General features: G+C 35.8%; 5 protein-coding genes across 5 annotated transcripts; all 5 read right to left on the bottom strand.

Annotated features, from left to right (window-relative positions):
* Positions 1-3,228: 3,228 nt before the first annotated feature.
* Positions 3,229-4,225, bottom strand: LOC6648902. The gene has a single exon (XM_002071720.4). It carries the CDS (start codon positions 3,980-3,982, stop codon positions 3,383-3,385), a length of 600 nt encoding a protein of 199 aa, XP_002071756.1. The 5' UTR covers positions 3,983-4,225; the 3' UTR covers positions 3,229-3,382.
* A 635-nt stretch (positions 4,226-4,860) lies between these two features.
* LOC6648883 (E3 ubiquitin-protein ligase MARCHF5-like) lies at positions 4,861-6,239 on the bottom strand. The gene has a single exon (XM_047011260.1). The coding sequence runs from the start codon at positions 6,127-6,129 to the stop codon at positions 4,966-4,968; it is 1,164 nt and encodes a 387-aa protein (XP_046867216.1). The 5' UTR covers positions 6,130-6,239; the 3' UTR covers positions 4,861-4,965.
* Positions 6,240-7,146: 907 nt separating this feature from the next.
* LOC6648882 (E3 ubiquitin-protein ligase MARCHF5-like) lies at positions 7,147-8,070 on the bottom strand. Its single transcript, XM_047011169.1, has one exon. It carries the CDS (start codon positions 8,068-8,070, stop codon positions 7,147-7,149), a length of 924 nt encoding a protein of 307 aa, XP_046867125.1.
* Positions 8,071-8,889: 819 nt separating this feature from the next.
* LOC6648881 (glutaredoxin domain-containing cysteine-rich protein CG12206) lies at positions 8,890-22,805 on the bottom strand. Its single transcript, XM_023179360.2, has 4 exons — positions 21,031-22,805; positions 9,296-9,529; positions 9,161-9,226; positions 8,890-9,070 (listed from the first exon to the last, which is right to left on the bottom strand). The coding sequence occupies exons 1-4, from the start codon at positions 22,753-22,755 to the stop codon at positions 8,897-8,899; spliced, it is 2,199 nt and encodes a 732-aa protein (XP_023035128.1). The 5' UTR covers positions 22,756-22,805; the 3' UTR covers positions 8,890-8,896.
* Positions 22,806-22,842: 37 nt separating this feature from the next.
* Positions 22,843-23,938, bottom strand: LOC124460484 (signal transducer and activator of transcription A-like). Its single transcript, XM_047011370.1, has 2 exons — positions 23,771-23,938; positions 22,843-22,932 (listed from the first exon to the last, which is right to left on the bottom strand). The coding sequence occupies exons 1-2, from the start codon at positions 23,873-23,875 to the stop codon at positions 22,843-22,845; spliced, it is 195 nt and encodes a 64-aa protein (XP_046867326.1). The 5' UTR covers positions 23,876-23,938.

The following is a 23,938-nucleotide window of genomic DNA, read 5'->3' as shown; positions in this document are numbered from 1 at the left end:
GGCCCAGCTCTTGCTGTATCTTGGCTTGGCTTGGCTTGTCTCTTGGTGCTTGCTTCTTGTGCTGTGAATGCTAATACACTTTGAGCCTCAAGGGGCCTAAATAAAATATGCAAACCCACAAATAAAATATATAAAAAAAAACACACAAACACACACAACAATATGTATATGTATGTATATACAAAATTTGATATAAAATTCTCAACAAAATAAAAACTATCGATTGGAGAAGGCGGCCAAATCGATGGCACAAATAAAATATTTAATTGGGCCCAAGCCCAACTAACACAAGAACCAAGAAAATTACTCTATCTAGGCCCCCTTACCCTCAGCCCAATTCACAGTTTCGACCAACCTCAAGTGCCGCTGCAATTAATTTGGTCGGCCTGGCCCATATAAATGAATTTATTTCACTTTTTTAATCACCCAAATGGAAATAAAAATCAAAAAAAAAAAAAAAAAATACCCAAAGCAACATGCACGCGCCAAAGGGGGAAAACAATCAGATAGAAAGAAAAAAATTACTGAATCTCAAACTGAAACTGAAACTGAAACTAGAGCATAATTGATAAGACCTTCGAGTATGATGACGATGACGATGACTATGATGATGATCATGATGATGATGAGGTGGCAAAGGAACGATCAAATAAATAAAAGTTGGAAACTAGGTGGTTTGACTTGGGCTCTGGCGTTGATATATATATGATATAGATAAGATGTTTGAAAAGTGCGTTGACAGCAACGGCAACAGCAACAGCAACAGCAGCCCCCACGATGATAAGACTAAGGAACAAAAGTCGAAAACTATATACATATACCCGACATATTATTATGTATACAGATATCAAACATACCATTCTTTTCTAACAATTCCAAGTAGATTGCACCAATGAATGAGAAGGTAAGGGTAAGGGTAAGGGTAAGAGTATGGGGAAAGGGGCAAATTATGAATGGAAAGGTGCAACTAGCAATCAGACAGATTTCAATATGATTATAAATTAAGCAACAGAAATATTTCATTTGTATATTGTAAACCAAAATAAAATACTACCAACAAAAAAGGGTCTAGATAGCTAGCTACCCAACTTCGATACTTATCTTCTTGTATATTTGGCACAATTTCTTGTCACTTGTCGAGAAATAGGGGGAAATCCCCCCTGATGCATCTAATGAATTAGTAAGAGTTTGTTAAACTTTAAGTTTATCTGAAAGGCAGAAAGAACCATTTGACAACCGGCAAAGTTGAAGCAAGTCAATTTAGATCTTTGCCTCCCATCTGGATCTATGAGAATTAGAACCCTCAGATATTCTGGTTTAAGGACTCGTCCTATAGTCGAAAGAACTACTTCAAATGATATAATAAAAAACCTTAGGAGCTGATAAATTTTCAAACTGAGTTCTCTGTAAACAATTAGAAAAACTCTCTTGGACAAGCAACAATGAACAACTGAAGTCTATTGTCCATGCAAAAATAGAGTTTTCACTGTGTCGAGAAAATGAATGAGTAACAGCCAATAACCTCAACGATTATTTAATTTTCTAAAACGAAAGCGATTAATCATCTTAGAGCTCACACATCGTCTGAGTATGAGAAGAGTAGAGTATGGTTCGATACGAAATTGGAGTTGAAGCTGGAGAGGATTGGCTATGGACGAGACTCTTTTGTATTGTCTAGTTAACGTGTATTTCAGTTTCATGCGGCAAAAAAAAAAAATATAAATATTGAAACACTGAAGAGGCACTTGCGGCAAAATGCGCGAATACTCGATAATTCAGCTAGCCATACAGTGGGTGTTGTTGCTCTTGCTGCTGGTGGCTCTATGTATATGAAATTCCCTTAATCATCTTTTTGGCGGCACGGGTAATAAATCTAATTTCCCACAATGAGAGAACATGGCACTTCAGAAAAAGAAGTAAAGAAACCTAAACAACCACAGCAGCAGCAACAGCAGCAGCAGCAGCAACAAAATGTAATAAAGGGGTTCAATAAACGAAGTCAGCCCCGAGGGGAGGCATAAGATTCAAAGCCGGATGTCTATCTATTGGGGCCTATCGCTTACCAGCTAAATCACTCTGACAAATAGATAAAGGAAGGGAAGAGAGAGAGAGAGAGAGAGAGAGAGAGAGAGAGAGGGAGAGCCATAGAGAGAATTATTGGGTTGACAATCAGTTAATTGCATAAAGTCATAGTTTGAGGCATAAACGAGTATCTATGTATCTGTATGTATCTAAGCTGTGGCTCGCTTCAAACTCCCAAAATAATTCCCCTTCAATGTCAAGGCATAGGCCTACAAAAAAAAAAAAAAAATCTCGCAACAATGCCAGCCAATTACTTACGATAACACAACCAGTTTGAAATTCCGAAAATCCCCCTCACTCTACTACCTCACTGCTCCCCCCCCCCAAAAAAAAACACATACCTCCCACATACTCCACCTCTTTTGTGGATAGATATCTCTTTCTCTCCCTCTGCTTTTTGGTCTCTTTTCATGAATTTCAGTTTCAGTTTCATTTACGATTTCGTCACTTGAAATTAGCACGTAATTCCTACCCAACTTCAAATGAAAAGCTATCCACTAAGTCATAAAAATAACAAAACCTAACCAAGAAATAGATCTCAAAACGAAGAAAACCAATTTGTATACCCTACATAATCATTTAAATACGATTCGATAACATTTTCAACTTTATTTCATGGAGTTCAGTTTCAGAAGAAAAGAAAGTTCAGTTATCGATAAGTTTAAAACTACAGAGTTGCCATATTTTCTGCGACATTGTTGTCAAAATGAATTGTTGTCGCCTTTGTTAAGGGTAACTTGAAAGTCGTACTTATATATTTACGCTTATTTCTTGGTCTACTGTTTGGTCGTCATGCTCATTGGACACGAGGAAGGGCGACGCGTGGTATACTTCAATATGACAAAACTCGTTGACATTAGGTCTTAAAATTTATTAGTTCTTATTGACAATTGTGGTTAAGACACACAAAAAACACAGAAAACAAAACAAGAAATAAAGGGGGCGCCGAGACTGATATGGATTGTTTGGCCATCCAATGAAAAGGGTAAGGGCTTTACTTTGGCCCAAAACAACAATTTTAAACCTTTCATTCGGCGGTGTACAATTAAAACGTAATACCTACAATTAAAAATTACAACAAGAAACGAAAAAGAAAAAGTAAAAACATAAGCCCATAAACTTATTTGGAAGGGGAACAATGGAAGGTTTCTTTTCTTAAGTATCACTTTCGTTTAATTTCATCATAATACAGCCAATATTCTTAATACTCTTTGGCTCTCGTCCAAAATTAATTTGCCATTATATAATTACTCATGAATAAATTAATGGTTAGGGGGGGTTGGGAAGATAAATCCCAACACTACTTCTCACCCGATACGGCCATTGCGGCCAGAATATAGAATCCAGTCCAACTTAGATATGTTATTGGCTCGCCAGCACCTTGACTCTGTTCCTCACCATATTGGGCGCCAAATTTGGCCAAGAATGCCAAGAAGGCCATTCCACCCAGGTTCCAGCTGCCGTCATTGATGGCCAAATAGAGCAAAGCAGTTATGTTACCCAATATGGTTAGTGTCTTGAGGGTCTCAACTGCCTCGCCTTGGCCCTCGCTCTCGTCCTTGAAGAGTCCAAGCAGAGCACTCACAGCCATCGGCACAATGAATAGTCCATGGCCCAGAGCCAGATTGTTACTCGCGCTGCCAAAATAGAGATCCACATTGATCAGTGGCAATGGCACTATTTCCATAAAGGATGTGCTCTTCTCCTTGGCATTGTTCACATTACTATCGTCCGAGAAGCAGTTCACCAGTCCCAGCAATCCATGACATAGGCCAACCACGCAACCCGTAAACGCATACGGATGCTCTCCTGGCTTAATCATATAGCATCCATAGCCACTAGCGCCGCAAAGAAGGACGTTCAGCAGTCCGGACACAGCTCCATTATTATTCTCAGACATTTTGATTGAATAGATGGACTCAAAGCAAATGCAAAGGAAACAAAAAAAAATACGAGTTTTTTTCTTTAGATTTTGACTAGAAAAAGGAACACAAAAATGCAAAAAAAAAAACGTTGACCAAAAAATTTTATTTACAGATTTTTGGATTTCGATTTGTTTTAAGAAAAACTATACTTATATATCTGTACTCTAGAAAGTTTAACGCCGACTGAAATGTGGAACGAATTATCTGATAATGCCAAAGCTATACGAAATCGAACTAACAAAGTTGTCAAGGCCACTTTGACATGATATCAAAAATCTAACATCAATTTGAATTTCTTCAACTAAAAAGCTCTAAAGACTTGTAAGGTATTGTTGAGGAATCCTTAAATATATATTAATCGAAATCTTTGGAAGAACTTAGGAAAATGAATTTCTCAGATATAAATTGAGGAATCTTACCTAAGGATCATTATGAATTCCTAATTCTTTTCTAATTCATTGATGACTTATTAGGGATTCCTTAGAGATTTCCTTTCAATGATACTTTAATGATTGGAAATGGAATCCCCTCTTTGAAATATCATCATCTTTTTGATGGTTCCCTGAACACTTCCTTGAGGATTTTTCAATGCCATCGTTAAAAAATTCTTAATTAAACCTTTAGAATCCTTCATAGGAAGAATCAAGCACAATAATGACCATCAATATTAACACCTTATTTCATATGCAACTCTAGAGTTTCTTAGTTTATTTATAGGTTCAGAATGGTCAGAAAAAGAAATTTGTTCAAATCTAGCAACAATTTGCCTTAAAGTATCCCTTAGAAGTTGTTAGGATTATTCTGGTCTCTTGAATGGCTTTAGTTGTTAAGTAAATTAAACAGATAAACAGTGTTTTATTCTTTCAAAGAGACATGTTTATTTTATATTATATAAATATATATTTGCATTGGTTAAGTATTAACAATTTCTGCATTTGAACCTTACGAAATGATTTACTTATTTATTAGAATTGGATGGAGAATAATGGCTATTCCCATTGGGATCTTCGGTCTCTTCGTTATCATCTTTGCTATCAACATTGTTGTTGTTGTTGTTGTTGTTGTTGTTGCTGCTGCTGTTGGCGTCTTCGTTGATGACATCAGAATCGGAATTATGGCCATCGAGACCACCATCCTGACGTTCGGTGGTATTGGCCGCCTCATTATGACCATCATGCCCATATAGTCGAATATTTTCATCCGTGTAGTTGAGAATGCGACGATGACGTTTGCGTAGATGTTGCTTCTGGTGTAGGTAAATTTTCAGAATGCCCTTGACACCAAGGTAGGTGACTCCGCCGAGCAGAGCTCGATGCAATGGATTGCCCACACTCTGGTAAACAAACTTTCCCACATATGTGGCCAAAGTGGGCAAGGCGATGGCGCCACACAAGGTACGGGACACATTGAAGGGCTCCACGATGGCAGGGCTCGGTGGGGGTAGTACAACGATTTCGCTGGAATCATTGCCATCGCCATCGCCAGCTCCATTCAACTCGGTGGCAGCCTCATGGCTAAACCAACTGACAAATGGAAGTTTTCGTAATATTTTATGAGGACCTTGTATGAAACGCAAAACTGCATTCTCCCAACGGATAAGACGTAGTAAAATGAGGCCAACTGGTATAACTGGAAGACCAATCAGTATGAATAAAGGATCACCTTTCTCCATCAGCGCAACGCCGCTTTCTTGGCCCAAGACCTGAATTACCGTAATGGCGCCATACGTAATGGCTAACCAATAAATGCAACCAACAAATACGCCCGTTGCCACATAACGACTCCAACGACGAACCATATAATCAAATTGGTCCAGACCACCGGCCAGTGGATTCATCTGTGGATAAACGATTAAGTACTTGGTCTGGCACTGCTGACAAACGACCGAACGCTGCGGATTGACCCTCTGCTTCTCATCGATCCAACGATATAGACAACTCTGATGTACCCATTTGCTAGTTCCACGACATTGGCAAGGATGCACCCATCTGGCCAAAGGATTGTCCGCCTCGGTGGCAAAGCATATCCAGCATGTACGTTCCGTCTCCCGATCGCTCTGATCGGGTGAACCACCAACCCATTGATACCATCTCTCCGAATCGTCAGTGTCTCTATCGGCCATAAATACCAGAGATGTTACGTAAAATCGATCGAGTAAAAAAAAAAAAAACGGAGTGCAAATAAATTTATGTACAATTTTGAATACTTTGAAAGATGTAATAAGTAAAACGAAATAATAAATGAATGACAAAATGTTTGGAAATATTCTATCGCAGGTAAAGTGATTCCCCTAACTACTCTCTCTCTCTATCTCTATCACTCTCTCTCTCTCTGGTTTATGCACACAGCCTCAAAGTATGCTAACTATGCATATTAGGTGCAACCCTAGCCTTAATGTAGAACAAGTTTTTTTTTTTTTTAAAAAAGGTTCTAACCGCAAAGGGAAAAACGAAAATTTTAAAGTGTCATTATATGCAAAATAAACATCAAAGTATGTAGAATTTAGTGTATTTAGTTGTTTAGTTGTTAGTTATACATGTGTATTTTTATATAGAGTTAAAATATGTTCGCCGTGTTTCGAACTGACATCAAGTTATTACTTTTACTTGTTTTCTTTCATCCCTTACTGATAACTTTTCCCCCTTTTGCATTAATTTGATAATATTCTAGCCAATTTATAATCGATTTTGTAAAAATTCTATAGAAAAATTAATAATAATGCTTCAAAGTCCGCAAGCCGGGCATTTTTTAAGCAATTCTTAGTCTCTGACCTCAATTTCATGTTGATGATCCTTTTGTGTGGATATCTCGTCGTTTCGTTTCAGTAAGATAATTTTATTTAAGTTTGCCCATCTGAAAAATGTTAAATTAGTTAAAGTAATATTTCGATGCAATGGTTTTGATAAGAGTCGTTTCAAAAATATCAAAGAACGATTCGTTGAATTTAAATTATTAAACCACAAAATAATCTAAGAATAAAAGAACCTTTGAACACGTAAGACTAAGTATACGCAGAGTATGTCAGTAGAGAGTCAGAATACATACACAAAGATATATAATTGCAATATTTATTAAATCTAAGCACAATTTAGTTGCTGCAGCCGCAAAGTAGGCAATACCAAAAGCTTTCATCGGGCCTCTAACTTGGTGGGGAATCAGTCTCGTCCGAATAGTTAAGAATGTGACGACCACGCTTGCATAGATACTGCATCTGGCGAAGATATATCTTTAGTATGCCCTTGATACCAATGTAGGTGGCTCCACCGAGCAGAGTTTGAACCAACGGCTGCTCAACTTGATTGAATACCAATTTGCCCACAATGGTGGCTACCGTGGGCAAAAAGATGGCGCCAACAAAAAAACGGGCAGCATGCATTGGGTCCGCTAAGATTGCCATTAGCGGCCCAGGTGATTCATCTTCATCCTCGTCAGTGTTCTCATCCAGCTTTGATTGCGTATTGAACATCCATTTTAGGACTCGACATCTATTCCAAACATTGGGAGATCTTATGAAGCGCAAGACAACATTCTCCCAGCGTACGAGACGAATTACAAACAGGCTAACCGGTATCACCGGCAGAACAAGTATCAAGGACACTGAACTGCACTGCTTCAATAGGTCCATGCCCTGACGATAGCCGACAACCTGAACTACTGTAATCGCCCCGTATGTTACGGCTGTCCAGTAAACTGAGCTGAAAACTAATACCACAAGCACATAGGGACACATGCGGCGCACCACATAATCGCATTTCTCCAAAAACAGGGCCAAGCGAGTCATCTGGGGCAAGAGAATAATGTAACTCGTCTGACACTGCTGACACTCAACCGATTGATGTGGATTTCCCTGCTGCTTCTCATCGACCCAACGGTAAAGGCAATCCTGATGCACCCATTTGCTTGTGCCGCGGCACTTGCAAGGATTTAGCCAATTATCGCCCGCTTCGTTTTCCACTTCCGAAGTATAGCATATCCAGCAGGAACGCTCCGGCTGGAACTCAGCTTGCTCCAAGGGCAGTTCGATATCGTCTATCGAAATGTCCTGATCCTCCAAGTCGTCCATTGAATTGTTTGTTTCTGCACGTAAAAATAGACGAAAAAAAAAAATGTAGTATTACAACTCACTTGAACGGAAAGCGACGAACTAAACTGAACAATGTGAGAATGTCTTACATTAGGTAGAGTTGTTTGCTTTTGCCTCTTTGACACCAAACTCAATGAACTACTGATGATGGAAAAATGAAATTCTTTTGACATTTGAACTGAACTCTGAGCAGCCCAAAAGTAGGCAAACTTAAAATTTTCTGAACCATGTAGATAGCTAAAATCAAAAGTAAAGAATGTAGAAAAACAAATATATGTATATGTATTATGTTTTATTAATTTTTTGTATTTTTCATATAAAGATAGATTGTTGTATGTATTGTATATTCATTATTAGTAAATACATATATATATGTGTTTTTGTGTGTGTGTGTGTGTGTGTTTGTTGCTCAGCTAAATGAAAACTTTAAAACAAACTCGTCTCAAATATCACAACTGGTAATTATATAAACGACTAAATAGAAAGGTCCACAAAAAAAAAAATATGTATATAATAATTATATCTTCATTACATGTAATATTGAAAAAAAAAAAACGAAGATTTTACCACACAGCAAACAAATCTTCGTCATCTCACAATAATTGTCAAGATGAAAAGACCAATGCAAACGCCTTTGGCTAAAGGATATCAATATCGAATGTTGTTTTTGCAGTTTTGTTTTTCTTTTATATTTGCATAGAATAAATGGGGAAAATAATATTTGTTTTCTTTCTCATTATAAATTAGGGAAACAACAAAAATTTGACTTTGTTTTCTATTGGATATTTTTTGCTATTGCTTTTGCTTAGCAATTCGGGCACTTGACCAAGCCAACTTCATCGCAATTCATGCATTTTAGAGCCACAAATTCGGCAGTGAAATGATTACGATGTACAGACTTCTTGGAACCACTACACGAGGGGCACGGCAAAAGCCGAAATCCGCCGCACGTCTGACATGTAAAAGCCGTAGCAATTGACTGAAAAGAAAAAAAAAAAAAGAACAGCAAATGATATTTAATTACTTATAACTCGAAAAAGTCTTTCTATATATGTATATATGTATGTACCTTGTAGGGCTTCAGCAATTGCCGCAATTCTCCGTTCTCATTCAAACGTTCCACCACATCAGCATCCTATGGAGCAAATTCAGATGATTAGGTTAAGAAAAATGACCAATGACCGCCCGAACAAACCAAACTTACCCCAATAAGTTGTCCTTCAACAAAAAGCTGCGGCACACGTATTTTCTCATCCTGCATGCGTTCCCTGATCTCCTGTTGATACTCAACACTCATGAAGACATCACGTTCCTCGAATTTGATTAGCAATGTGCGCAATATCTTCTTGACATTTGAGCACTTGGCATAAGTATCGCGTATAATGCCCATACTGGTTGTATAGAGCACAACCTTGCCCAGATCCTTCTCCATATAGTTCTGCAAATAAAAAAAAACACAAAAAAAAAACTCTTTTTAGTTCTTTCGTTTAGACGTTTTACTTCTATGTGTGTGTGTGTGTGTGTGTGTCCAGAAATCAAGCAAATTGCTTGCTAATTGCCAAAGCAATTTCAACCAAATCGTGTTACTTGTTAGCCAAAACCAACGAAAAAAATGAAACCAAGCCAGATTATTGTTTGGATTTAGCCTCTCTTACAACAAAGTCAATTAACGAGCCACCGAGAATTGGCAGAAGAAAAAAAAAAAGACTCGCGCGCGCACTTGCGATACACGGTGCGATTACGGTCCAAAATATAAATAATATAAATAAAAATTTTTATGCGAATTATAGAGAGAGAAAATAGAGTGATCGAATTTCGTGATAAAGAGAAATTTATAAAACTTTTACAATCATTGTTGTGAACTAACTAACCAGACTTGGATACACCAGGGGGGGTATATTGCTTTTTCGGGTAGGTGCCAAATACACATGGACTACTAGATCTTGACACAAGGACTACTAGATCTTAAAAATTTTAACAATTTGTGACATTGTTTAACAACCGATTATTTTTATCGGATCGAATTATAATCGAACGTGGGACTCTTTGCATTAACATAAAAGAAAAGTTATCTTAATAACTTGAAACGCTTAAAAATATAGCATTCCATTTCGGTAATATAATAAACGAAATGAAAAGTTGAATAGGAATCCGCCAAACACCTTTTAAGGTTGATACCAAAATGGCTAAACTTAATTCTTCAATTTTGGCACATTTTTTTCTTGTAATTCGCAACTGGTTTTGGCAAAAAAAAAAAATAGTATCATAATGATGAATTTCCATTCAACCTGCTTAATTTTGATATGTTTCGAGCCAGAGAATTCGGAAAAGTTTGTTCCTAGACATACTTCAATTTTAGTGCATTACTTTTAATTGAATTGAAACTTTGCTTCAATCTTTAATTGGTCTTTTAAGTAATGTTGTTAAAAAAGGATTTAAACTGGGCTTGTACTTGTACTATTGTTTAGTAATATTGCATGGTTATAGTATTATAATCTATCTAGTTAATCGTTTTTTGTAGACTACAGATACATTCTCACTTTGACCCACTGTAAGTTGGTGGTTTTTCGGGCTAAAAGCCATTTTCAATTGGCAAACAATGCGCTGATTGTTTAATTGTCAAACTCAAAAAAACACGCACAAGCAAACAAAGATTAAAGGCTTAGAGATTGAAAATCCAGTTCCGAAAGTTTTGTTTCGTGTACAAAACCAAAGTGCGTATCATTCTGTGAAAGGCGAAGATATAGATACGATTACAATCGTATATGTATAATATTACCTCACAAAAGCAAACTAGAAGGGAATCGAAAGCGAGAGCGGGAGCATAGCGAATGCCTCGACAATGATCGAATTACAAACGAATCAAAATCAAATTAAATCAATATCAAAATTGAACGAATTACGCATACCAAATTGATGTGAAAATGGCAAAGAAAAATTATCTAACGACATCTTTTGATTTCGTTTCGTCTGTCGTTTTGTCGTCTTCCACGTAGATGGTGAAAAGTGGCTGGCTAACCAGTCAGTTACCAATCCAAGGCCAAGGAGATGGAGATGGAAAAAGAGGAGCTAAGGCTTCCGTTAGACGATCAATTTGGTCAAGCTTGATTAACTAGATCGATAGCGATACATACTAACTATATATGTATGTATGCATATGTGCAATAATATCGTTGAACTTAATATGGCCATAATTTTTATTTTTATTTTCATTTTCATTTTCTTTCGTTGTGATATCACCCCACAGGGAGACGAGTTTTAAGTACGACTACATGTTTCAGTTTCAGTTTTCATCTCCTTTTCTTATTTTTTTTTGTATTTTTTTGATGGACAGGCGGCTGTCGAAATTGAATGACAAACGACTTAATGGTTTGTTACAATAATTTAATCAAAACTGGTGCCTATATCCCCCGGGGAGGGCTTTCAATTGCAATTGCAGTATATACTACATACATACATATATGCACATACACAAATAAATGAAAAATTGTAACAATTTGATTGATATCTTATGATCTTATTTAAATACCTCAACCATATATTGAGAACTATATATTTGCATGATCAAAAAAGTATATATGTAACAAAATGAAATGTTTAAAATTTGTATTTGTCTTACGAGGACTTAATAAAAAATCATTAATTGTTATAGCGTATATCGAATGCGACTTGAATGCGTCTTGATTTTCTATATATACTTTATCAATTATATACATAATTGACTTGTATCTGGCTCCTCTCGTATAGCTCAATGACTTGCATAAGTTGCCGTTGCGTTATTTAATATGGCATATCTCATAAACTAAGAAACGAAGACAAAAAGGCATTAATAAAGATAAAGCAAGAGCAAAAAAGAAAAGAAACAAGACGCTTAAATGTAAAACTGGTACATTAATAATTGCCATTAAACGTCAACTGAATGGTCTCGACAACATTTTCAACAGCAAAGTTCAAAGCCATGTAAAGTGATAAAGCAAGACATGAACAACAACAACAACAACATTCAAGAAAATGGCCAACAATTTTGAACTGTGAACCGCGGGCAGTCTAGCCTCGTGAGCTAATGAATGGCCTCAGCCTCTTTTGGCGTCCTCGTCAATGGGCCACGAGCAACAACGAGCCCGAACTATTCAACAATTAACACGTGCTGCTCTGTAGAACTCTCAACAAGTGCACTCAACACCGAGTAGAGACAGAGAGAGAGAGAGAGAGAGAGAGAGAGAGAGAGGGAGAGAGGGAGAAAGAAAGGGAGCAACCAAAAAAGGCAACAAGAAAAAAAGAAGCAAAATTTATAACAAAAAAGAGAAAGCAGGTCACTTACGATCGTCAAGCGTCGATTAGAGGGATTGCCTGCCAGTTGCCAGTTAACTGAGATCGCTCAGTGACCACCACCACAGACAGCATCAACATCATCATCATCATCATCATCATCATCATCATCATCATCATCATCATCATCATGATCATGTTGTTGACGTTTTTAATGGAGACAACCAGCAACAACATTTAACTCTCTGCCTCTCTTTTAACCCCTTTGCCCTGTTGCACATCGATGCAACATTCATTCACACGGCATTGATCGACCGGATCGTAAAGTTCAATTAATACGTCACAAGAGAAACATATGGGCATTCCCCCACCCCCCGCTGCACACCAAAACCTCCCCCTTTTTTCGATATTATGTAAGTCACAAGTTGCCAATCAATATGGCTTTTGGGGGCGAGACATTTTATCTCCTTTGGGTGTATTGCATCAGGAGGAATTATGTAATCGAAAACAAGTCCAATCTTGGCTGAATTGTTCTCAAAATGTATTAAAAGAAATATTATTTTAATAGAAGAAGTCTAAAATGAAAGAAAATTTATGAGCTCTCGCGAAATCTATCTCCAAATCTCTCCAAATAATTGTTATTGGTATTTTGTATAAATCAGATTTGAATCATTTTTGTGTCTTCTTTTAATCAAACATCATTTCATATAATATTTTCATCACACAGAAGCTTAAAAAAAAGTTTCATCAAGGTGTTTTCTGATAGAACAAACTTTCAAATTTTTTTATGGGTATATTTAAGTACGCATACGACAAGTAGTCCTCCTTGTATTGCTGGCCCGTTCTTCGTGTTCTGAGACAAACACTCCAGAGATAGAAATTGGAAATGGCAACAAACTAATGAGTTACTTAACCACTTTTTGAAAATGTTCCTTTCGTTCTATACTTTTGAATTAAATCCGAGTTATTAAAATACTAAAGCAAGATAAATTTATAGAAATATATATAGTTAAAAGTTGGTAAAGTAAATCCGACTCAGCTGATTACAGATGACTAACCAGGTAAGCTATGCTTAATGTAATGCAGATGTCTTAACAGCTTAATTTATAATATTGTCAAGTGATTTGAATAATCGTGTGGCTATAATTCAATTACCATGATTACATATACTGATAGAGTCTCCCTCTGTCTCTCTCTCTGTCTCTCTCTTTCTCTCTATCTATCTGTCTTTATCTTTTTGTTATTGTTTGCATGTTTCTTCTGTCACATTCCTGCCATGCCTTCAATTTTGGTTTGCATAAATTCACACACGTATTCCACACACTCACCGCAAACAGAGTGAAACATTTCATTTCATTTTACTTTCATTTCATATCATTCGGTTTGGTTTCAAGCCCTCAACCTGACTGAACCGAACTGAACTGAACTGACTGAGCTGAGCTTCAATTTGGCAATAATTGGTTATTTTAATAAGCCCATTTTCAGTGGCTTTCTTTTGAATGCAAATCGAAATTAAAATGCAGCAAATGCCCTCAACGTTGCCGCCTCGGCCCATGGAAAAAAATTGGTTTTTTGTTTCTGTTTTTTTTTTGTTTTTTATGTATGACTCTCATGAAACATACAAACAATGTTGGAAGCAACAGACACAGCAACAACACAACAGAAAACATTTTTTTTTTTGTTTTTTAAGAAAGAAAAATGAAGAAAAAATCTCTCAGCGGTCACGTAAAATTTCATTTTCATTTTCACTTTCATGACGAATAGAGGGAATAAATAAACAAAACAAAAAAAAAAAGCTAAACACGCAGAAATATGCTTAGATTTATGTATATAAGATGTATATAGATAGACGGATAAAGTTAAGTATATATACGAATATCTGTCAAATTAAACGAAATGGGGATATAATATATAGATCACTTTCAGCATATTCTATTTATAGTCTAAACTTTCGTTTTAATCCAGATAATGCCTATCAAGCCCAGTTCCAAATAGAAGCTCTCTCTATATATTTTAGTTGGTACGCAGTACTAAGAGAAATTATATGTAATTTCTTCTTTTTGTTTTTAGTTCGAAGCTCATTCTAAGTTTTGATTGCTCACGTAACCAAAAGTCCAAGAAAGGTCACCTTTCTGGCAAATATTGGATATTATTGAACTGAAGTCGTTTGTGATTCGTTTCTTTTTTCCAGTCCAATTCTTGTTCATTGTTGGTGCTGATTGTGGCAAGCCATTTAGATTCTAGGTAGGTCAAGTCGTCATTGAATTTGTTATCTAAATTGAATACCATTAGGAAGTCTTTGCCATTTTTCACCATGATTTTAGATGCAGAACTGTATAAACCATTTAAGAAAGAAATTACAATATCATGTCAATATTCTTGAGTCATTTTTATGTCCACAAACGGACAGATTGTAAATAAAAGACTTATATGATTCTATTTATTTCTTAAGAAAGAACAGAAAACTCAAAGAAATTGAATTAAACTGCTCCGAAGTTCAATTACGCCGTGTAAAGTGAGCCATTCTGACATCTTCATTTCCGTTTTTTTTAATGTAATTGATTGTTTTTTGTTTATATTATGAGAAATTCCTCACCGAGCCTACTAAAATAGAATTTTCCTATATTTCTATAAGATATTTTTCTGTAAAGTAGACTTTTTGATCGATTTATGTACATATATAGTCGCCCGATCTGGCGAATTGTCAAACTTTATCTCAATTAGGCAGTAAAAAGTGTAAGTCTCAAGTTTGTTTTCATTGAGGACATAAAGTTTCAAATTCACCGAAGGACATCACTCGGCTGATCGACAGTATATACATACATATATATGTAGGTATATACAGTGGTGGTCAGTAGGTTAACCCCTTTTTTTTAACTTTGAATTTGATTTTCTCGGCTCGTAAGAAATTTAATGAAGAAATGTTTTCAGTAATTTGTTGGTTATTGTATTTAGATTATGACCCGTAATTATTGTCATGTCAGCTTTTGACGTTTTTTTTACAGGTGCGTTTGAACAAAAAGCGCCCCCCAAAGCTGGTCAATAGTTTAGCCCGGTCTTTCCAAAACCTTAAATATTATAGTTAGACATATATATTCTTTGAAGAAGTTGTAGATCTAGGTAATCTAAGATATACTGCATACTGCATAAAAATGTTCATTTTAGCCCCAATATTTATTTTGGGGCCCATCGAAGTTACGGGTTTTTGTATGTAATTCTTGAGGTTTCTTGGTTTGACGCCGTTTTACGATACCAATTGAAACTAAAGTACTTTTTTCTTAATCTAAGTATAAGTATAAAGTAAATTGAATTTCCCGTCAAATGATACATGTTTCATAAAATTCCGACAAAGATTAGGCCATTTTTTGATAAGCTAAACACACAATTTGATTTTCAAATTCAACAAGCTTACACTTTACACTCTGTAAAAGAGTTTAAGAATTAGTATTCAAGTTTTATACTAATCGATTCAATGTAGTTTATTATTTTTAAGTTTCTTCGTGTGTATATTATTCTCTTCTAGATATTCTCTCAATTTTTGTTTTCCGGATGATCGATTTAAATCGTTTACTAAGCTTATTCTTAACTTCCCCATTCGATTGGTTTTTTTTTTCTTTGATTTGCAAATTTCGCAATACAAAAGAAGCAACAAATTGTCGTTTTTAAAAATGCTTTAACCTTGAAAATCGACATCAAAATCGATAATTATTCGCAGCAAAAAAAAAAATAAATACAAAAAATAGAAGAAGAAGAAAATCGAATATTGAATACTAGTCATCAATTTGCAGATGCTTGCATAATTTTTTTTTTTTTGTTGTTAAGCATCTCAGCAAAGCAAAAAGAGAAAAAAATAAGAAAAAAAAATTATAATAATAAAGAGCGACTAATGCGCTAATTATGCAATACTAACAACTACAACAACACCTAAGACAGCAACAACAACAAAACATATTGAACAAATCTAATCATATTTTATGAGCCACATTCGACTTTGGCTTTTGTTTTTGGGTTTTCTTTTAGCATTTAACCAAAATCAACTTCAACTTGGCAAACGAGTCGCGGTCACTTTACTTGAGTGGAGTGTGCGAGGGGGACAGTTGGGGGGGGAAGCCATTAAAATATAATTTGGCTAATTTGACTTTAAAATATGTTTGCTGCTAAAATTGGTCATTGACGAAATGCCTAATGCCAAAAATAAACCAACCAACCAACATAAAATGAAAGTTTAGCCAAATGATAGGCATAAAATACAACATAAAAAACACCAAGCTAATAACATTTGACTCATGATTTTTAACATTTATTCAGACGATTGTTTAAATAGAGGCTCCCACATAGTCATAGTTGAGACGAATAATGCATAATTTTAGTCTTTAGTCTTTGTCTAGTCTTTCAAATGTCAAAACATAAACATTTTGAATGCAACTAGGATATCAGCAGGTATCTTTTCATGGTCAAGTTTTATCTTGTTTTATTACCCGATCATGCCCAATACAAAATTTGTTTCAAGAAAATGGAAAATGGTTTTGAAGTTCGTTTAGAAACCCAAGTTAAAATATGAAAATAGTGAAGAATTTGGATTAAGATGAAAGAAGGTTAAATTATGATTTCAGAAAGATATGCATAAAAAGGAAATTCCCATGTTCGACCCTTATTTTATTAACATCAACAACTAAACTAAATGTAAAGTTAATATAAACAGACTAAACGCAATGTTAACTCTGTTATAACTTTGGACAATCGGAGTTAAAATATATATAAATTTCCCTAATTTGGGAATCAATTTGAGTTATTAAACTCAATAACAAAGCATAAAAAACAAACTTACGTATAACTAACTAACTTGTTCTTATATTCTCATTCTGTGCCAAATTTGATCCTAGGGGCTAGCTCCCTAGCTAGCCTAAGAGTGTTTATTATTTATCTAATTGTAAGTCCGATTAAGAAAGTATGTATTGATCAGCCTTTTTTAAAAGGCGATTGGAATTATTATGGCAATGTTCCACTATAAAAGGTTATGATAAAAGTTTTTCTAAAAAATACATAAACATGTAACTCTAAGTCGAGAATTTCATAATAAACTTTCATGATTTGTTTTGGTTTTTTTTTTTGTCCTCTGAATGTTTATTCATTGCCCAGACATAATCCAGATGAGATCTTCTTACTGAAGTGAATACATTCATAAAATTGCATTTACATTTTTTCCTAATGACAATGACAATTTGATATCTTTTACAATCTAAAGGTTTTGCTTGTATTTAATCTAGAAAATATTTTGTAAATTTTATATTTAAATATCAAAGAAGCTAACTTCGGCTGTGCCGAAGTTTATATACCCTTTCAATCCTTGGCCATAATATTTTTACATGTTCCAAACACTTTTTCTGTATTATTAATTCATCAATGCACAGACAAAACCTTCCAAATATTATTTCCACATCTTTTTCTTCTTCTTCCTCATGCTGCATGCTACGATTGACACGCATACACATACAGTTTACGTAGCGTTGCGTCTGTGTGTGAATCAAAACAATCATATTAGTAAATTTCATGGGGATACTCCAATTTTTATGAAAATGTTTCCTCTAGAGCTATATGATATAGTGGTCCGATCCTGACAATTTTCATACTTTATCTGCTCCTGGCTATAAGTAGCTCAAATATCAAGTTTCATCCCGATAGCTATTAAGATGGCACACACGGACGGATGGACAGACGGACAGACGGACATGGCCTCAGCTTCTCATGCTGATCAAGAATATATATACTTTATGGGGTCGGAAACATCTCATTCTGTGCGTTACAAACATCTGACCAATTTTATAATACCCTCTGCAAGGGTATAAAAACTGAAACAAAACGACATTTGGGTTTGCTTTAAATAAATTGCACAAGGAACTCGAGAAATCGTGTCCAATCAAGTTCTAACTAAAAATTGATTTCAGTTTCATACTTAATATGGGAATGGAATTATTTAATATTCTCGCTCTTTAATGTTTAATTGAGCCTTAATTAATAAACATTAATAATGCATCTATTCCAATTGTTTTGGTATATCAAAGAGATGACTGTTTCAGCCAAAAACTAATGTAAATAATAACGTAATGATATAATCTGTATTGAAATTATTATTCGCTTCGTTTTCGAATTAAAGTCAACATTTTTGAGTATCCATATCGAAGTGGCCGCCGATTTGGAATGAACTAGCCTAGTTTTCGAATAGTACTCTGCAGTTTCATAAACAAGTCCAATTATGTACTCAGTGTACTCCATTTAGTATTACCTATTTGTTTAATAACGTTCGCCCTTTCCAATATGTGTGTATGTTGGTATTGCCCTTGCCCTTTTTCTTGCTGATAATGGGTCGTATGAGTGATGACAGCACCAACAAGAGATATCGGATAAGCCATCTCATAAATTGAGGTAAAAGTATATTTATTTCAAATTCAAAATAACAGAGAGATACACGCTAAACTATGCATAATAAGTTCATCCTTGTAAGAGGGTTGGCCTCACTCACTGTGTAAATTGATTTCGCAAGCTTGAAACGTTGTAACAATGGGCGAAGACAAGCAAATCAGATAGCCCCCCCCCATTCACCAGATGACTGGACAGATTTTTAAGAGTGGTAGAGAGACATGTGTACCTACATATATATATATATATATATATATACATATGCTAAGGCAATGTTTTTTTGATTTTGATTTTGTTTTTTTCTTTAAGCAATGCGTGAATAATGCAAGCTCAATAACACTGCAATTTGAGTTGGTTGTTTTTATGGATTTGGTTTTGGTTGGCCAATCGTAAAAAGGTTTGGTAAATGGGTCAAGCAGCAGCAGCAGCAGCGGCGGCGGCACGAGCTGGCAGTTGGTAGCAGGTCTTGAGGGTCGACCCATTAAGAACTTTCAGAAAGAAAGTCACAGAAAAAATAGAAATCAAAAGTAACAGCTGCAATTAGTCAAGAGACTGAATGTTCATTTTTTTGTTTTTTGTATTTTTTGTGGTATTTAAGGTTAAGTTTATTCATCTATCCAGTCATTTAGCCAGCCAGCCAGCCATCCATATATCTGACTATCTATCTAACAATCTAAGTATCTAAGTCTGTTTTGTATCTACTTCCGGACGAATAACTTTCTCAACAAGCTTTTGGAGTTGCCCATAACACCATAAGTATACTGTGGATAACCATAGATATACATACATATATGTATATATTTATATATACATATATGGACAGGGCCCTATCAGGGCAGACTTTCTTCATGCAGACATAATATTGACTTGACTTATTGTACGCACAATGAGTGTGTTGAAAAATTAGGTTGATGGGGTTGTGGGGTTATGGGGGGGACGTGTGTCGGTGGGTTGATGGGGTTTGACATATTAAGCCACTTAACGGTAAATTAAGATATCTGTAAATAGACATCGGAGGTGTTAATTGTCTTTACGCTTCGCCATATGTTCAGAAGAAGTGAAAAAGAAATGGGCGAAGACGAAAAAAAGAGTTTCTCGAAAAAAAAAACCGATTTATTAGCCTAGCCACGAAGAAGAAAAAAACCCATGAAATTTCCAAGTCGAATGAATCAATTTGGGTTTTGAGTTTGTTTTTTTTTTCTGTGAATCATTTAATGCATTACTTTCACATAAATCAAAAAAGGAAAACTCAAAAGATGAATAAGAAACGTGAGCAAACAAATTTTGATTTTGTTTTTTTTTTTTTCTAGAGCGAAGGCGGCAACACAAATAAACTAAACAAACACATAAAACCACTCACACATATGCAATTACATAATGCAATATGTGTGAGTGTGAATATGTGTGTCAGTGTGTGGGTGTATGTATGTGTGTGTGTGTGTTTGGGTGAGAGTGTTGGTGTTGGGTGTGGGTGTGCACTTGGAAGTCGTCGACCCAAAAAACTATGCAAACATTTAAATCAAATAATATATGTATAAACAAAGGAGAAACTTTTTGCCAAAAAAAAAAAAAAACCAAAAACTGAATAAAATCAGTTCATTCAGAATATTCAACAATGATTCATAGTCTTTCAACAACAACAAAAAAAAAGAGGGAAACGAGCAACCATCAATGAATGCGAAAAGTTTTTGTAATGAACGAAACCTCTTCAGAATATTCGACAGTGATTCACAATCTCAAAAACACTCATTATAAATATTCATGAATGCAAAAAGTCAATTAAATGTATCCATTTAGAATATTCAACAGTTATATATATATAAATATAAAATAAGATTTAAACGACTGAATCGTAATTATATATATATACATATATATAATACCGAATCTTTTGAATAATGTGAATAAAACGATTAAGCAGATTTCGAATATTTTACAATGAATTGGATCTAAAAGTTATTTTCTGGGAGGGTCCGCTGACAAAATCAAAAAAAATTGGCTCAGAATGTTCAGAAATTTTCGATTAAAACATTTTGACAGTTTGAGAATTTATCGCTTAGAAGACTTACTCACTTCGAAGGGTGTACCCCCCCGAATCCCACGACTCGTAAATAAAATGAATATTTTCGATTTCCCCAGCCTTGCAGTCAAGAGAACAAATTTAAGCAAAACTAAAACTAACAAAGAAACTCATATGTTTATCTAGTTGGATTCAGAATGAATATTTTTAAATATATTTAAAAGCTCACTCACCTTGACAGTGGGCTGCTGCAATTGCAAGAATGTGGCTACTCCATTGCGCACACGATTCTTGACGCCGCGCACTGTTCCCTTGGCCGAGCGTATTGTGGCCGATGGTAATGATGGAGCTGCCTCATCTTTATAGCCGCCAAAGTTGTCATCATCATAGTTATCAGGATTCTGATTCTGATTCTGATCCTGATAGCCAGATGAATCATAGACGGGTAATGTCATGCCACCAAAGCTACGAAAATTCTCATGCTCATTGACATGAAAATTATAATATTGATCCGCTTCGTATTGCAATGGACGACCATCGATTTTTGTGGCTGGACTCGTTGCTGGTGAGGATGATGTCGATGATGATGAGAGTATTCCCCTATCCTCATCATCAACATCATCAACAACATTATGATGATGATGATGATGTCCATTGGAGATATCACGAATATCCCTTAATAGTGATCTGGGTAACAATTTGCCACCATTTGTATGAGGCAATGCCTCATTCGAATGCAACGAATCACAACTAAGCGATGAGGCACTACTCTCATTCTCATCGCAACATTCCTCACTATCGGTTAGGCTATAGGCACGCTGATTAGAATTCGTATTTGTAATATTTGTGTTTGAGTTTGTATTTGATTTTGAATTTGAGTTTAGATTTGAATTTAAATTTGCATTTGTATCATTTAGACGTATGCGTGTCGTTTTCAAATGCAATTGCAATTTGGGTACATTATTAACTTCTTGAGTGGGTGACTTGATGCTTTCTAAATCGCTGCCCGTGCCACTGTCCAGAGTCTCGCAAGGTGAATACTGACCACTGGATACTAGATAGCATAATTGATAGTTAGACGTTGGTGATACCGATGTGGGTGTAGTTTCAATTTCATGCTGTTGCTGTTGCTGTTGCTGTTGCTGATGCTGATGTTGCTGTTGCAATACCATGTTGCTGTCATTCAATTTAACAACACTGATTTGTTTGCCTAGCCTACGCGTTGTATGATCTTGACCGTTCGCTATCTGTATCTTGACCGTATGCTGAGGCGTGCAGGTGGCAACTGTTTCGGTCACTGCACTGCACAATGGACTATCGTATGTGGTTTGTGATGTTGCTGTTGGTGTTGCTGTTGCCTGTGCTGCTACAACTACAATATCTTGGCTGGTGAGAGAGCTATCTAACATTTCACCACTCTTTGATGTTTGTTGTGTTGAAGTTGAATACTCAGTTTCATCTGAGCCAACATTGCAGCTGATAATAGTTGTTGGTGTTGGTATTGCTGTTGCTGTTGCTGTTGCTGTTGCAGTTGCAGCAATTTCTCCCTGCTGATCTTCTGTTTGGCCTATGCGCAGTAATAATTGTGGATAGGTTTTGGTTATTTTCGAGGCTTCTGTTATTTGGTAACTAGTTTCCAAATTATCAACTATGTTGCTGCTGCTGCTGTTGTTGCTGCTGTTGTTATTGTTGTTGTCGCCAAATGCCAGCAACATGCCAGAGGCATCATCAACATTAGCCTGTGACTTGAGCGACATTTCAGCATTGTTGTTGTTTACTGTCGTTGTTGTTGTTGCTATTGTTGTCGTTGTTGTTGCTGTTACTGTAGTTGCTGTTGTTGGTTCAGCAGATTCAATGATTATTGAAATACCGCGCAAAGGCCTTTGGCGTAAATCCAATTCAGCTGTTGTTGTTGTTGCTACTGCTGCTGCTGCTGCTGTTGCTGTTACTGCTGCCATGATTCTTAGAGCATTTAGTAATTTGATGCGCCGACAATATCTAATTTCAATTTTTTTTTTTTATTTTTTTATTTCTAATTCTTCTTCCTAACTGCAACTGCTTGTTGTTCCACTTGTTGCTGCGGCTGCTGCTGCTGCTGACCGTTGGCTGGTTAATGTACAGTTAGATTGCGTTTGCTGCAACAAAAAGAGATAGAATGAATCAGACAAGGCAAGAGCAAGAGACAAAGAGAGACAGAGGGAGAGAGAGAATTAAAATGAATGAGATAAACACAAGTTCGCCTTAAGCATGTAAGTCAGCATCATCTCGCTTCTCAGTTTGACATTTAAGCCAAAGATGTTTTTTTTTTCCTTTCTTCTTTTTCGTGTCTTCAAAGAACAACAGAAACTCTCATAAAAAAAAGGCAACAACAAAAACAACAATCTCCATAATAATGATAAACACAAAACCGCGAAATGTATTCAAAGAATCAGAGAATTAAAAATAAGTAAGCAGAAAATTAAAAATCCCAAAAAGATTTTTCAGCTTACACCTGAAAAATACTCTATTTAAAAAAAAAGAATTTATAAGCTCTTTATGTAATTACTTTAGAGAGTTTAGCAATCTAAATGGGAACAAAACTGAAATAAAAATCTTCTCGAGAAAATAGCTTAGATCAAATTTTGAATTTCTTCCTTATATTAATGTCTTTATTTCAGTTCAAGAGAAAGAGTATTTTCAGTGGAATCGATCGCAATCCAATCATTAAAATATGCCTTTCAGTTATGCAGGGTATTTCCAAAAACAAGAACCAGACGCTGTTAAGAACAAGATTTACATTTGAATAAGCTGTCCCCCAAAGGTGGAACTTGAAATATTGAACGAATGCGGCGACGGCAGCAGCAGCGGCGGTTGTTTTTTTTTTGTTTTACTTTTTTTTTGGTTTTTAGAGACCTGGAAACTGGTTACACTTGAACCTGGACAAGAGCGCGCGCGTCTTGGATGCCGATGGAAATATTTTTGAAGGCGCCTTACCAGTTGTTGTTGTTGTTGTTGCTGCTGTTGCTTCTTGATATTGCTGGTGTTGTCAATGTTGTAAATGTTGTTGTTTTTGTTGTTATGATTATTGTTGGCCTGCATTCGCCGCTTGTTGCACACACACTTTTCATTTGGCGGCACAAAATCCACACACACCACACAAAA

The sequence above is a fragment of the Drosophila willistoni genome (assembly GCF_018902025.1).
Source record: "Drosophila willistoni isolate 14030-0811.24 chromosome XL unlocalized genomic scaffold, UCI_dwil_1.1 Seg141, whole genome shotgun sequence".
NCBI classification, from domain to species: Eukaryota; Metazoa; Arthropoda; class Insecta; order Diptera; family Drosophilidae; genus Drosophila; species Drosophila willistoni.
Note: the sequence above shows the minus strand (reverse complement) of the source record. Positions and strands in the feature narration are given on the sequence as shown.

Excerpts from the sequence above, each read along its gene's own strand:
- LOC6648902 (XM_002071720.4), bottom strand. The coding sequence starts at position 3,982 with ATGTCTGAGAATAATAATGGAGCTGTGTCCGGACTGCTGAACGTCCTT.
- LOC6648883 (XM_047011260.1), bottom strand. The coding sequence starts at position 6,129 with ATGGCCGATAGAGACACTGACGATTCGGAGAGATGGTATCAATGGGTT.
- LOC6648882 (XM_047011169.1), bottom strand. The coding sequence starts at position 8,070 with ATGGACGACTTGGAGGATCAGGACATTTCGATAGACGATATCGAACTG.
- LOC6648881 (XM_023179360.2), bottom strand. The coding sequence starts at position 22,755 with ATGGCAGCAGTAACAGCAACAGCAGCAGCAGCAGCAGTAGCAACAACA. Across the intron at positions 9,530-21,030 it reads TGCAGCAGCCCACTGTCAAG|AACTATATGGAGAAGGATCT; the intron begins GTGAGTGAGCTT and ends TTTTATTTGCAG. Across the intron at positions 9,227-9,295 it reads TTGAAGGACAACTTATTGGG|GATGCTGATGTGGTGGAACG; the intron begins GTAAGTTTGGTT and ends TTTGCTCCATAG.
- LOC124460484 (XM_047011370.1), bottom strand. The coding sequence starts at position 23,875 with ATGCAGGCCAACAATAATCATAACAACAAAAACAACAACATTTACAAC. Across the intron at positions 22,933-23,770 it reads AACAACAACAACAACAACTG|CAAACGCAATCTAACTGTAC; the intron begins GTAAGGCGCCTT and ends TTTTTGTTGCAG.